Genomic DNA, 16,237 nt, shown 5'->3' on the forward strand with positions numbered 1-16,237 from the left:
AAGCAGGCTCCAGGCTCTGAACTGTCAGCACAGAACCTGACGTGGGGCTCAAACTCGTGAACCACGAGATCATGACCTGAGCTGAAGTCAGACGCTCAACCGAATGAGCCACTCAGGTGCCCCCTGTTTTCACCTTAAAAGCTCAGGTCAAGATCTCATAGTCCTCAGTTTGGGCCCCACATCGGGCTCTGCACTGCTTGTTTAGGATTCTCTCTTCTTCACTCTCTGCCCCTCTCCTACTCACGTCGTCTATGTCTTTCTCAAAATAAATAAATAGACTTAAAAAAAATGACTCGGTTTTGAAGATGCAACATGCCACATGCATCAAATATTCCTGAGTGACTACTCAGTGATCATGCCTTCTCATTTCTGGTCTAACTTCAATTTCAAATCTAACACTGGTTTATCTCTTGAGCTGTGTCCTATTCTGTCCCTGTTCTAATCACTGACCCATCTGGTCTTCCTATCTTGGCATTCTCTGTTTTGCCAATGAGCAGTCAGTCACATTTTACGTTTCTGCTTTTACCTCTCTCGATGTGAATATCAAAATATCTTTGGCATTAAACCTCAGTCATTTTTTTCATACTCTCTCCTTCCCAGGTCTTGTCCAGGCCACCAAGACCCTAATTTAATTTGCTACTATCTAGGAGACATCGGTTGAGGAGGGTAACTGTTCCTGATGATATTCTAGTTTCTGGAATTGAAATGAGTGACACAACTCTCAGTGGGTACCATTTCAGTTAAAAGAAAAAGAAAAAAGAAAGAAAAGGAAGAGAGAGATAAGGGAATTATTTTGATATAGCCAATAATGTTCTTTCTCATGTCAACTATATATATAAAATATGTGAATTAAATTTTTAGAAAGTGTCATAAACCTTTAATATCACCATTGTAACTCTTACAAAGTCTTGTTTGACTTCTTGATCTTTCTCCATTTGCTACACTTTCCCAGATTTCAAAGAGATTATCCATACCTAGAAAATGACAAGCTAAAAAACGGGGAATTCAAATAATAATCTGATAGACTAGGATTACATCATAACATGAAATTTTATCACTAAGCCACCAACCAACTTAAGAATGAAGCCATTAATTTCTGGTCAAAGGATATTGTTAGGTCTACAGGAAAAAGATTTAAGGCACTTGGGTTCTAAAGCTGTTATGACAGTTTACCATCAGATGTTGCCCAATGCCATCTGAAGTTAACAAAAAGAAAGTATTTTATTTTTTATTTACAAATTTATTTCTAAAATATTTAACTACTTTATAGGAAACATTAAAACTTATTTTTTTTAAAATCTGCGATCGAGATTATTCAACATCCACAGCCCATCTTCTGGAATACAGAAGAAGAGACTCATTTTTTTAGAGACGTTTCCATTTACTTTTGAAAGAAGTTTCTTTCAGCCTTGATTTCTTGCAATATTTTGATCAAAAGTAGTATGACTAATGCGTAATGGTTAATATCTCAATAAGAGACATACATGTGTATAGCTGGTATTCAATCCTCTGTCAGGTTCATTGAGGTTAATCATTTTTTAAAATGACATCATATTCACACCACCTGGCACCTTAATAAATACTGTGCTTAACAATGTTGTTCTCAAATGAGGGCTCTAGCTGCAAAAGCTATAGCTAAAATTCAACCAATATTCTTTTTTTAGATAAGAGCATTAATGTATTTTTCTTATTTTGAAAGTAATGTAAGTACACTAAAGATACTTTCGGTATCCTGTCTTTGCAAAGTAAATTAAAATCTCCAGTAATCTCACCTTGCAGAAATAATCAGTTAGTATTTGAGGATATATATGAAGACATTTCTCCAAAAAAGATACATAAATGGCCAATAAGCATAATGATAACATAACAGTGGCAAATATATATTTAATCTTTTAAGATAAAAGGTTTGTATGCTGTGAATGTATGTGAATTTACACATTACTGTTTTGCATCCTTTCTTCACTTAGCAATGCAGCATGAATATCATATTCTTCTGTGATGTAGTATTTAATGTCAGCTTACTCATGGCAATTCTCAAAGTAGTGCTATGATGAAAGTAGAATTTGCCAGGGTTAATTTGGTAGAAGGGCCCAGGCAGAGGGCTGAAACAGTAAGAACGGTATGCAGAAATGATGGAGTGTTATTAGGGAACAAGGGAAGGGACAAATCAAAGAGACATTTCAAAGGCAAAAAAGACAAACAGGAATCTGATAACAGACAGAGGGACAAAAAGGAAGGCAGAATCAAGGATAATGCCAAAGTGTTTGCCCTGGGAGATCTGAACTTCCTTTAGTCTAGAATATTAACAATGAGAACATAAACCTGATCTGTAAAACTGTGTATACTATGAATAGAGTAAATATGTATCACCTCACCAAATTGCAGGATCCTAGAATGTGGTCCCTGAAGCCTGGAAGGAGTCTAATTTTCATGTCTCAGTGATAACTGTAAGGGGAAAACCAGGAGAACTAGAGATTCAAAGGCCCTGAAAACTCTTAAAATGGGACACTGAAAGTGAAGTGGAAAAGGAAATGAATACACCACTAAGTTTCTATCCCTGGGTCCACGACAAGGAGTCAAGATAACCTCAAGAGATTCAGGACAAGTAAAGTGGAATATCTTTCTGATGCTATTAATTCAAGACTCCTCTGGGCAAATATCTACCTTTTAAAAACTGTCAAGTAGTATTTTTTGTTTACTTGCCAGACTGGTTACTTAGCTCCCTGGAGAATCTCACTGAATATTTACTGTTAAAGGTTTTAAAGAGAAAGACTACCAAAGAGATTTCTGTTTAGAGTGATGCCTATGGATTCACCACAGGCAGTCTCGACAAACTGATGGTAGAGGGTACAATCTATACCACCAGACACTCTACACTGAATCTCAGCTCCAACCAATGTAGGCAACTTACTCCTGATTTCTGATTCTCAGCTGATCTATTTGTAAATTGGGGGTAATAATATTTCACTCACAGATATCGTCTGAGGAATAATAAAGTGCTTAGATGAGTGGCTCATGGCTGTGGACTCATGAAGGTCAATGGTATGCCTTCTTTCCCAACTCCAGTCTGGCAGCAGCTTGAACTTAGCTCCGGTGGGAGTGTTTACATTACAGAAATCAGCAAGCACCACAAATACTACTATTCTTCCAGAGAGCTGTTTATCACTTATTTACCAGCACACCATGGAATTAACCCTGTCCACATGAACAGATGGCTATTAATAAATCCATATATAAAACATTTCTTTGAGGCAATGGCAAGGGCAATTCAAAAGAAAATCTTATAAAAAACAAAAAATGTGTGAGATTATTCTAGATTCAACTATAAAAGAAACATAGTAACAAAATGCAACATGTGAAAGTTGATTTGAGCTTTCATTTAAAAATCGGGGAGGGGGGTACAGAATTAAAGAAACTCAATATTCCTTAAATTAATATCAATTTTTTAGATGTGATAATGGTATTAAGATTATAGAGTAGAATGTTCTTAGCTTTAGATGTATGCTTAATTAAGTATTTTGGGGGGGGTGAAGTGTTAGAATGTCTAAAATGTATTTTCAAATGGTTTAGAAAAAAAAGCATATGAGAGATATAAAACAAATGTGGCAAAATGTTAACATTTGACAAATGTAGGTGTATTAGTGTTCATTTCAACTTTCCCAGATTTAAAATTCTTTAAAATAAAAAGTTGGAAAATACATATGATGTAAAAAAAGAAAAATTAAATGGAGATAATAAACACAGAACAACTAAACTCTACTTGTCCAACTCTGAAAATATTAAGCCTTTTTGTAAGAAAAGTACATGATGTCCAAGGTGGAATTTCAAAAAGTGACTCCACCAAACATCCTTAGCAACTAAACGAAGGTACAGTAACATTCAAGTATATTAGGTCTCTCATTAAGAACTAAGATGAGCTTGCATTTCAGTGGATTAAAAATAAAATCAGAGAACACATGTACTCAACTATTTTATGGCAGGTCACAAGCAGTAATCTCTACTTTTCTTTTTGATGGAAAGATTTTCCGGTCTATTTCTCATAGCAAAAAGTCAGATTATATTTTTCATTGTAAACTCACTCTAGAAATTCAAGCCATTCAGCACTGCAGTCAAGGACTAGCTGCTCCCGGAGCTGATTCAGATGTCTGTAATTTTCTACAATGAAAGGAGAGTGAAAGCGGCTCACAGCTTTTGTGCTAGAAGAGGGGAAGAAACATAAATAGGAAATCAAGGTTAGTAAGAAACCACTAACACCATCACTTCAGAAAATTAAAGTAGTTATTTATTATTCTCTGATGAACCTTGAAAGTAAATACATGTAAACAGAGAACATTCTTTATTATGGTCCTGAATTCTATTGATTCCAAACATCTCTGTTGTAAATAAGGTACTTGGAGTTCATAGGACTTTGTTCAGGAAGCTCTAAAATGCATTTTAAATTATATCCATATGACAAAGTCAAAGTGTATAGTTTCCATGTCATAAGCAGAAAGCTTTCTTCTTTAAATTACACTAAATGAAAATGCTTGATTAAAAAAAAAAAATCAAAAGCATCTAAGTCCTGACAAAGCTGGATACACTGATGATGGTCATAATACTCTATGTTTTAAACTTTTCTGTATGGCTACAGTATTTCAGTGAAAAAAAGAAAACTATAAAGAATTACCAAAAAAAAAAAAAAGCAATGCATTAATTCAGGAGGCAATCAAAGAAGAGTGCTTCACGGTCTAACTGTAAATTGATAGTGACCCCAGAGGGGAAGAAATACCATATGCTCCTCTTCTGGGCTTGTATATAATCTCCGGGGCTTTATCAAGAAGCTGCAGAGCACAAGAGAGGACGCCACAGGTCCCCAGTCAAAAAGTCTGGCCCAACGCTCTAACTCTGCCTGCCACTTACTTGCCCTGTGTGACTTTGGGCAAATACAACTGATCTTCTCAAAACATCACTTTCTTCACCTATAAAATGGGAATAATGACAGTATCTACCTCATAGGTACTGTTGACAGGATAAGATAGTGCTTAGCAAGGTACGAATGTCCGATGTCATTAGTACCCAATGTTAGGAACTGTTTTGTGGATGTGATGATTATTATCACTCTTGATGTTATTATTATGATTGGACCTTTGAGAAGAGAAGGTCAGAGTTGAGTGACAGGCAGGTGATGACAGAGTGCACTCTGTTCTTTGTTTGCTCCCCTACTCCTGTTACAATTATGTTTAAATTGGCAAGTTATTGGACTAGGGATGAGACTTTGATATGCAAAATCTGACTGATATCTAACCTATCCCTATCGAGGTTCCAATAGCCATGTAACATATAAAAAGTAACAATGAACCTCCCCCAAACTATCTTATTTATTCATTCAATTTACATCATTGAATGTTCAAAAGATGCTGACATAGATTTATATCTTCCTTGGTGCTTCTGAATTATCATGTAGATTTCTATGCAAACCTATTTGTCATAGCTTTCTCTTCTGACAAAATTCATTCAGTGAAACATTTCAGTTTCTTAGATAATCAGATGCACAATTTTAAATAATTTCTCTTCATAAATCATATTTTGATTCATTAGCTGTAGTACAGGACAAAAAAAGAAAGGATACTTGCAAAGAGAGAAAATATCCCCTAAAAACAAAATACCCAAATCTCAATTATGGCTTCTAGTAACGTAAAAAAAAAAAAAAAAAAAGTTTTCAAGCTAAAGAAACACATGATTGTGCCTTCAGGATTCTTTGCTAGTGGCAATAGATACTCATTTTCTTTTTGAATTAAAATTAAGATTATAATAATCGTTCATACATGTCAAAATTTTCTCCCATCCTTAACACAGTTCCTTCATACAATCACCAGCTACTAGGCCCTCTTCTGCTTACTCAGGCAAATCTAACATTTTCATCTCAAGTTCATGCAAACATATTAATAACAGTAGTAATAAACAGTTCACAAAGAATACGACTCACAGAAGTACAGACTTCTCTAACACACTTCTGTAAATGAGTCCCCTTTGGGGTATTAATGTTTAACCAAGGAGAAAAGGCAGTCTCAACGTGGTTCTCTAATTTTGTTTTGATTAAATTTGTTTTCATCAATTCATGATATAACTTACAAAAAAGAACATGTAAAGAACTATTATAATTATGTGGCATGGAAAGCATCAAGAATGAATAAATGCAGAGAGAGCTCAAATGGCAGAAAATGAAATTTCAGCATCTTAAAAAAAGCTTCAGGTATGGCATTCATCAGAAAATTCAAGCAACCAAATTAATTTCATAACTGAAGATCCCCCAACATTTTTTTCATGTGTTAAAAGTGTACTGAGATGTAAGAATAAAACAGTAATTTATAAAACAAGAAAATAACTATAGACAAGTAAGATACTCTTTGGAAAAAATGTTTTAAAATCAATGATAAAAAGAGTCTAAAATAATTATTTATTTGGTTAAAAGTCCCATAAGAAAACCAAAGGGGAAGAATCACATTTAATGTCAAAAATGTGGTTATTATCATTCCAACAGCATACAGGTGTATATGTTTATAATGTGTCATTCTAATTCATGTTATTAAGAAAAAAATGTATTTTTAAACCTACCTTCCAACCTTTACCCAATCAGTTGGTATACAAGATACAGCAGAGTTCTTTACTTCAATCATAAACTAAAAGAAATAAAAGTCACATATTTAAGTGACTAACCACTGTATTTTTAAAGTTTCCTCAAAACTGCACTATAAATTTAGTAAATATTATTCTAAACATTCAAAATAAATCCAACTGTTAATAGGGAAGTTCATGTATGTCCATACAACCAAATACTAACCATTAGGGTTGCAATACTTGGTATAAAATACAACTTGTATTGAGCAAAAGTTTATAATAAGCATATAACTTGGCAATTTAATGTTTACAACATTACCGTGTGCATACTACAAATGGTGATTTTTCTTTAGTGGCCTCTTTCATTTATTAGTACCCACTCACTTAAGAAATCTATTACTCAGTAATAAGATGGAATTTCTAAGTACATACAACTTTAAAATATCAATTATGAGGTGCTATACCAGTATGAATTGTGATCCATCCCCTATTCTGAACAAAAGAGGATTTATTGTCACAATTTTTATACATTGAGCCTAATATCTAAAAGTCTACTAATGAAAAAGCAATGATTTCTTCTGCTATTAGAAGATATTTCTTCCCATGTATGTTTTAAGTTTTCACTTATATGAACTATGTCTTTATAAAGCCAACTGTGTTCTGCAAGCAAGCTTTTCTGAAATCAGCCAGTAAAGTGAAATCAACTACTTCTATCACGCCTCTCATTTTTAGCATTAGTTGTATGGCATCTCTTTTCCTCCTGCTTACTCTCCTGTATTACTGCAATGAAATTCAATGTTTTATTTAAATGAATAAACACATAAACATTTTGTACAAGAGGGAACCCAGAAGCTATGTAGCTACGAATAATTTTTATGTATACCAGTTTCCTAACATTTTAGGTATTACAATATGCATATTATTAGCAGCGTTGGCTTATCTTTTGAGTTTTTCTATGTAGTTTTTCATAGAAATTATATTTCATAGAAACAATATAGAAATTATTGGGGTGACTGGGTGGTTCAGTCAGTTAAGTGTCTGACTCTTGGTTTCAGCTCAGGTCATGATCTCATGGTTCATGAGTTCAAGTCTGACATCGGACTCTGTGCTGTCAGTGTGGAAATTGCATGGAAGTCTCTCTCTCCTCTTCTCTCTCTCTCTCCCTTGCTTGTGCATACTCTTTCTCAAAATAAGTAAATAAACATAAAAAAAAAGATTCTGCTTAAAAAAATAATATAGAAATTACTGGTTAATTTTAAGAATTTTCACTCTGAGAAAAAATTTTGGAACTAATGAGGCCTTCTCATATGGAGAGAAATTAATACAATTTCCAGTCTGCCACACCCAGTTAAACAGTTAAGAGTGAAGAGTCTATAAAAGTTCCCCTTGGCTACAAAAAGTAACTGAGGAAAAAACCCACAAAACAAATATCACTGACAAGAAAGATAAAAGCACTTTAAAATTATGCTAAAAAAATCTACTTAAATATTATCTTTAAATGTTCTACAAGAAGGCATGTTGATCCTTTTATAAAATAATTCTGGGAAGAGCTACGCTTGCAGTAAACTGCGAAACACAGGACCACAGTGGCTCACTGATACTTGGGAGCAGCACATCTAGATTCACAGAGCTCCAAAGGAGCTACTAACGAAAGGAAGGTAGAATTTTTGAAAGAAGTTAAAACTGCCTCACTGGGCAGCCAGGGAGGTTGGCTTACTTAAGTAATTTGCCATAAGAGGGCAACATGGGGCACCGATTCAAATTTGTGCCTTCTATACAACACAAATTGCTACTAGTCATGGCCCTTTGGAGCATGCTGGGCACAGTGTGGACCAAACGGTTCAATCTTTAAGTATCAGGGTGTCTACTCTAAGGACTACTGATCCTCAAGGAAGCCATATGCAGAGCCAACACTGGATGAGAGTTGGAAAAGCCCACATGGACCTTATGCTTGTTACACTCTGGGGTAAGTTACTTCTTCAAATTGGTGCTGGTCCTGTATGTCCTCTTCTTCTCAGCTGGGGTTTCTCCAGAAAACAGAGTAGAAAGTTTTTGTTCTCTTCTATACTACATAAGGAATTGGGAATTTTCTATTTCCTTCTACAAATATGCAAAGAATCAGCAGACAGGCCTTTTAAGAATTTTATTGCTACAGAAAAGGAAACCGACTAAAACTGGAAATTAACAAATATTTCAGGAAGCTTAGAAAATTCTCACAGCCACTTCACCTGCTCTACAGTTCCTAAGTGTTCCTTAGGTGTTGATGCAAGAAGTCTGCCCTGATTTGTTCTAGCAATTTCTTGCATACTCCTAGGATCCAATTCTTTGTTGCTTAAATGTCAGATATTGTTACTCAAACTACAGCCTGTCATATCACTGGGCTGGGATCATTGCTAAGTTTGCTTAATTCATTCCAGAAACTGCTCTCTGTTTTCTTCAATATCACACTTAACCCATTCCTACTCTAACGCCTTTTCTTTCTTCTCCTCAAGAATTTTCAAGTATTTTTTTTATTTAGAAGTAGATTCAGGGGCTCCTGAGTGGCTCAGTCTGTTAGGCGTCCAACTTTGGCTCAGGTCATGAATTCACATTCGTGGGTTCGAGACCCATGTCAGGCTCTGTGCTGACAGCCAGCTCAGAGCCTGGAGCCTGCTTCGGATTCTGTATCTCCCTCTCTGACCCTCCCCTGTTCACGCTGTCTCTCTCTCTCTCCTAGAAATAAATAAAAAAACATTAAAAAAAATAAAAAAAAAAAGAAATTTCTTGCCTCAAATTCAACACCTTAATCTAAAGGTTAAGTAAAGAATAAGACAATTTGTATCTCCCTACTTATTTAATTCAATTACTTGATCTCCATACTGTGCTTTTTCTTAAACTTCATTACCACACTGATTAAAACAAAATAAAACATGCTAATCTACTAACCCTTATGAATTCCTGATCAGTTTTCCTCATTTTTACTGTAAAACTACCAGCTGAATACAGGACTGTCCTCCCAAGACTTAAGCTTTATTTTAGTTTGCCTAGTATGAGTTCTAAGATGTCTGGGTTTTATAAAATAAAATGTTAATATTTGTGAGTAAAGTGAAATAAAGACATGGTAGAAAGATTGGGGTCAGGCAGGACTGGGCATCTGACTTGGGAAACTTACCTAACTACTCTGAACCTCAGCTTTCTTGCTGCAAAATGGAAATAACCTTTTTTGTGTTATTATAAAGGTTAAATAACACATCCACGGCACTTGGCACCATTCTGAACAAGTGCTTGATAAATGGTAACGATATTAGTAGTAGTTGTATATTGAAAACATTTACATATAGTGCTTTAGGATTAAAAAGCACTTTTCATGTATTTTAACTCAACTGTCTTTAGGGTAGCCTCACGACACAGGTGATTCTGCTTTGGTCACAGAGCATGTAAGTGGGGGAAGGGGTGCTGATACACGCAGCTTTTCCCCACAGTAACACCAGGTAACCACTTTTCTACCACCTATCTTTTATTACTGTTATTAAATAGTTTTGATCATCTCATTTTCAACAAATTGCTCAGAATAGTGATGCTAAGGTCATGTGTTACGTTGCAAGGTCATGATTGCATAGTGAAACCCAGTGATGCAATTAAATACTTGGTTGTGGGAGGGCAACCAAGTATAAATACTGTCAAATAATTTTTTCTGTTATACAGAGTTCTATGTGGAATACACTGCGAAATGTCTGCCTAAGTCCAAAAGATTCTAGTCCAAATGATAGGCTGACTTAATCAGTGATCTATTAAATGGCACAAGACTAATAAACTTGATAAAGATTATAATTTATTATAGGACTTATTTCAAGTGGTCATACAAATCAACAATATTCTGACTAAATACATAAGTAATGCAAATATTTAAAAATTTTATTTGAGGGGCACCTGGGTGGCTCAGTTGGTTGAGCATCCGACTTTGGCTCAGGTCATGATTTCGCGTTTCGTGGGTTTGAGCCCCAAGTCAGCCTCTGTGCTGACAGCTAACTCAGAGCCTGGAGCCTGTTTCAGATTCTGTGTCTCCCTCTCTCTCTGACCCTCCCCTGCTCATGTTGTCTCTCTCTCTCTCTCTCTCTCAGAAATAAATAAAACATTAAATTTTTTTTAAAATTTTATTTGAAATTAAGCTCTTCCCCACTAGAAAAATATCGGTTTTTCAAAATCTGGAATAAAATGTTCATGCTCTGGAAATTATTCACACATTTCCTAATTTGCTATCTTAAAGTAGAATTTCTCAAATTTCCTCAGTTAGAATCTTTATATTTTATTAAGCATAAGATATAGAAGTAGCATGCGTTAAGGCTCAGAATAAGACCGAAAGGTACAACTACATTTAAAAAGTATACTTCTTCCTGGTTCTCACTCAGATATTTATAATATCAACCTTTAAACAGAACTACACATACCAAACAAAAACAACACACAAAAACAAAAAACATTCTAAATAGCACTTATATAATCTTATGGAAGACTCATTAACTGTAGGTTTTCACTATAATTTTGTTTCTTGTTTTTTTATGGGGTTTTGTTGTTGTTGCTGTTTTTTGCTTTTCATTTTTTAGCAGCTATACTAACTTCAGAAGGAAACCCTGCGCTTTAATCACTATGATCCAATCAACACAGGTGGTTCTCTTCATATCATTCTGCAGGCCAGACATCAAAGACTAACTACTTTCTAGATTTAGGGTAAATGAATCCTATACACTACTATTTACAATAATCATGGTTTTCTATAATACAATTTCAAGAAATAGTATTAAAACACATGTAACATTACCATTGCATGATTTCACCAGGAGACTAAAGTAAATAAACACACAAAACACTGTTACTAAAATCATTCTTATCAAAACAAGGTATATTTTATTTCCAAGGAACAAAAGAAAAAATCTGAAAACAAAGCAAAACAAATTTTCATCCTATCCTTGGATATTTGCTCACATTTTAAAATAGCTTTTCTACTTGACATAAACTAATGCAAAATAAAAATATGTTAGACATTACCTCCTGTCCTGATACTGTCACATACTGTGCAGAAGGATTTTTTAGTATTTTTCGTATTTCTTGCAAATGTACTTGGATCTTGTGAGTGACTTCTTGAATTTCATCCTTCCTCTTTTTTATTAAAGGGAAGTCAGAAAGGTCTTTGAATAATTCTGTTTTATCCCCAATTCTAAAAAACGGGAAAAAAGCAAATATATATATTGAAGCATACTACCTATATCGATCATCAATTCTTTTTCACAGCATGATAAAAGCGCAAAGGGTTGGGAGCTAGGAAAGTGAGGCTCTAATTCCAGCTCTGCTACTAAGTATTTATGGGCAGGTTTCGTAATTTCTTTGAAGACAGACAAAATTATCCTAACATCATTTTCATTTGCAAGTTCATGATGTCCATAGTGTAAATGAGAGATAAAATCAAATATTTGTTGTCTGACTACTCAGAAAATAAGCACAAATATATAGACTGTCTTTTCCCCTTTTCATACAGAGTTCTTAATGGGATGAACTGTGAAATGACTACCTCTTAATGGATAACTCTGTTTTTGTAAGTTTCTAAATATAAGACAGACCACTGCATATCTAGGAAGTGAGTGTAAGATGCCATCTGCCACCCAATTTTAAATTAATAAAATGCTATCAGTTGCTGTGCCTGGACTTTATCTTTTCATCATCTGGTACCTGGAGAAGTACTGTATCTGTCCTAAATAATGAACTGCCCAAGTTTTAGATGGCAGAAGTTTACTTCCAGCTGTAATAAACAGCCGTTAGCATCCAATTTCATTTCTAATATCACAGGCAACTCCTACCATTACTGTGAGGGAAGCTAAGGAATCCATTCACCAAAGGGCAAATACATTAGTTCTTTATTTCCAGCAGTGACAAGAATCTAAGAATCTATTACTTACTTGGCAGCTTGTTCATTAAGTATCTTTAAGAAACGCTCCACTGGACTGAGGAGTTCAGGAATTTCTAAAATAAATGTCTGGAGCAAGTCTGACCGAACGTGGGAGTTAACAGCAGGTATTAATGCTTGAAATTCTGACTTCAGGTGATACAGGGTTTTGACAATCAAGAAGAACTCTTGCGTAGAACACTGAAAATAGAAATATTTTTTAGCTAAATAATACAAGATATATAAACATGATGTTTAATTAGTGGTCTTTTAATTAACAGTCTTTTAAAAGTTAGAATTAGAATAAAGGAGAATTTTAATTTACCCTATAAACTAGTTAATTGCAATAAAGTATTGCTGATACCTAAATGTTCAATCAATAGTTTAAATACTCATAACACGTTAAAGCTCTCAAGTAAACAATTTGGGTCAGGGATAATAAAGCCAATACTTGTTCAATATTTTCTCATTTTAAAATATATTGATCATATAGCAAAAATACAGTAAACAATGTCAAAAATATAAAGAACAATTCTGAAGAAATATCTGCAAGACACATATTAAATGGCATAGTTTTCTCCAGAATAATAAGCTCTTACAAATCGACCTGGAAAAGATGAAAATGCAAAGAATAATGGCTAAGTGAACTGAATATGCAGCTCATAAAAAAAAAAGAATGTCCAATAAGCACTTGATTAACCTCACATATAATTAGAACATGCAAATTAAAATGACAAGATAGCATTTGTCACTTACCAGAATGTCAAAGATTTAAAAGTCTGGTAACAGGTGAGTCACACAGGGTATAAAGAAAGACTCTTTGATATACCATTAGTAGAGGCATATCCTCTTTGAGAAGTAAACTGCATATATCCTTTGACTAAACAATTCCACTTTTAAGAATTAAACTAAAAGTGTAACAAGAAGTGAAAAAAAATGTGGATCTGAGTATTTATAGTAGCACTGTTGGTAGTAATATTAAAAAGATAAATAAGAAACATGTATCTAACAAATGAGATCTTATCAGGAAAAATTCACACCATATAAAACTGTTAAACAGTTGAAAACATTAAGACATCTGTACATAGTAATGTATACATCAATATGGAACTCCATAATTTCAACATATTAAATAAGCACTGTATATGTTTATATAAAATGCCACATATGTATTTATACAGTAAAATTTCACTTTTGACTCTTTATACTATATGCATTATTCTACCTAAATAAAAACATGAACAAAAAATTTTCTAAAGGATACACATGTTAACTTACTCCAGTTACCTCTGGAGAGTGTGTATGCACGGGAAGGTAGAGGAACTTTTTACTCTTTATTTTATACCCCTGTATACACTGTTGCAATTTTTTAACAATTTTTTAACATGAACATGAATAATTTTTACTTTTGGAGCTTCTGATAAAGAGAATAAGCCAAATATGTGAATCTCATTTCCCTCTATCTTGAAACTACAGTCCAAGGTTGATTAAAAAGACATAAAACCTCAAAAATAACTAGAAGACAAGGGCAACAACAACTTAGAAGCACTGAAGTAAATGGACAAGTGGTCACTGATTTAGAAGACTCAAGATATTAGAATCTTAAGCTAGATGTGAGGTAAACTAGGATCCAACTTGAGTTACACCAAGAATCCTAAAATACTGAGGAATTGGAGGCACAAATTATCTTTGGAAGAGGAAGCTGGGGGTGGATAGCAAATGACTGGCTGAAAATGAATTAAGAAGCAATTATCCCTCAACACTCTACTCCTCTCCATGCCACTTAGCAACCACCATTCTCCTACCTGACAAAAGACTAGTTTTATTCCCTGGAGAAGGGAAAACACATAATATATGAATGATCTTCAGGCACAGGGAAGGATGACAGTACCACCAAAAGTAAGGGATTAAGAAAACAGTTGCAAACTGAATTCTGAGACTCCAGTTGTCCCCATCTAGTTCCCAGAACACGGTTAGCCATTTAGGCCTAACCTGTTAGCCATTTAGGCCTAACCTGAGACCCTGGAGAATTTCATAAGCCCAAGAGGAAAAGTCTGAAGATACTAAAGCAGGAGTTCTCCCCATAAATGGACCAGCTAGTACACTTTACAGTTCAGCTCATATTTTGCAAACGATATTCAACTAGAAAGCACTTCCTATCAGCATTTTAGCCCTCCACTCTTTAAAAATGATCAGACATCAGATAAAAAATTCTAAAGTGAAATGAAAAACACAAAACAATCAACAAATATTTGAGGGAATACAGCATATATAAGTAGAAGAAAATGTCTTAAAAAAAACCCCAATACCCTCAGTTAAACAGAGAATAATGCAAACATGAAACAAGAACAGGATGCTATTTTTTTAAAGGAACATTCAGAGAATGGAAATTCAATCAATTCAAATAAAATAGTTGCAAAAACGAACCAAAAAATAATTCACAACAATTACTCAGAATTTGGTTGCCAGATTAAAGGGTTCAAATTTTTTTTTTTAAGTGTTTTTTATTTATTTCTAGGAGAGACAGAGACAGCATGAGCAGGGGAGGGTCAGAGAGAGAGGGAGTCACAGGTTGAAACAGGCTCCAGGCTCTGAGCCGGCAGTCAGCACAGAGCCCGACGCAGGGCTCGAACCCACGAACCGCGAGATCATGACCTAAGCGAAAGTCGGAGGCTTAACCGACTAAGCCACCCAGGCGCCCCTAAAGGGTTCAATACAATGGTTAAAAACAGAAACAAATCAGGGCAAATCAAAATGAAATTTTAGAACATTTGGGAAAAAAAGAAAATTTTTTTTCAATATTTATTTTTCCTTCAATTTTTAAAAGGGGAGAAAAAAATCACACCAAAAATCAGGAATCAGACTGTTCAACATAATAGAAGCTAGAAAACAATGGCGTAAAACAAAATTCTAAAGGAAAATAATGTATAGCCTAGAATTTTATACACAGTAAAACTACCAATCAAATGTTGAGTAGAAAAAAGAGACATTTCCAGACATCAACATCTCAAAATGTTTACTGTTAACTCTTGAACAACACAGGTTGAAATGGTATAGGTCTACTTCTACACAAATTTTTTGGATAAATACTATAGTACTGTAAATGTGTTTTCTCTTCTAAAAGAAAGTTTATAATATTATGATTTTCTTCACATCTCTTCTCTAGCTTACTTTATTGTAATAATACAGTATATAATACATATAATATACAAAAATAGTGTTAATCAATTGTCATTAAAGCTTCAGGTCAATAGTAGGCTATTACTAGTTAAATTCTGGGGGAGTTAAAAGTTATACATGGAGTTTCAACTGTACAGGGATTGATGCCCTTAACTCCTGCATTGTTCAGGGGCCAACTCTATTTTCAATAACCTTTCTCCAGGATGCTTCTAGAGAATGTATTCCATCAGAATAAAGTAATAAACCAAGAGGAAGACATGGAATACAGAAAGACTTAATAGAAGATTCAATTCAAGGCAAATGAATTTTATCTATACAGCAAGTATAAAGAGCAATCAGTCTAGGGTGAACCAGGTCAGAAAGTTTAAGAAAATAAAATATTTGATGGAAAAAAGTATCTTGAGATAAGAAGATGATTTAGGGATGAGTTAATTATAAGTATACATAAGTAATATGCACATGAATTAATGCTCAGAACATATATAGAAAGAGAATTTTTAGCTAAAAGGAATGAGGTAAAATATGCAAAAAAAAAAAAAAAAA

General features: G+C 34.2%; 1 protein-coding gene across 1 annotated transcript in view; it reads right to left on the reverse strand.

Annotated features, from left to right (window-relative positions):
- The window catches only part of MSH3 (mutS homolog 3), a 175,632-nt gene that overhangs the window by 64,724 nt on the left and 94,671 nt on the right, over positions 1 to 16,237 (reverse strand). Inside the window, exons 14-17 of the mRNA XM_077759869.1 lie at positions 12,528 to 12,715; positions 11,623 to 11,791; positions 6,595 to 6,659; positions 4,080 to 4,196 (exon numbers count right to left, since the gene is read on the reverse strand). Of these exons, the coding sequence (XP_077615995.1) occupies positions 4,080 to 4,196; positions 6,595 to 6,659; positions 11,623 to 11,791; positions 12,528 to 12,715 (539 nt within the window). The remainder of the gene's footprint in view (positions 1 to 4,079; positions 4,197 to 6,594; positions 6,660 to 11,622; positions 11,792 to 12,527; positions 12,716 to 16,237) is intronic.

This window comes from Crocuta crocuta, unplaced genomic scaffold (assembly GCF_008692635.1).
Source record: "Crocuta crocuta isolate KB4526 unplaced genomic scaffold, BGI_CrCroc_1.0 scaffold162, whole genome shotgun sequence".
Taxonomy (NCBI): domain Eukaryota; kingdom Metazoa; phylum Chordata; class Mammalia; order Carnivora; family Hyaenidae; genus Crocuta; species Crocuta crocuta.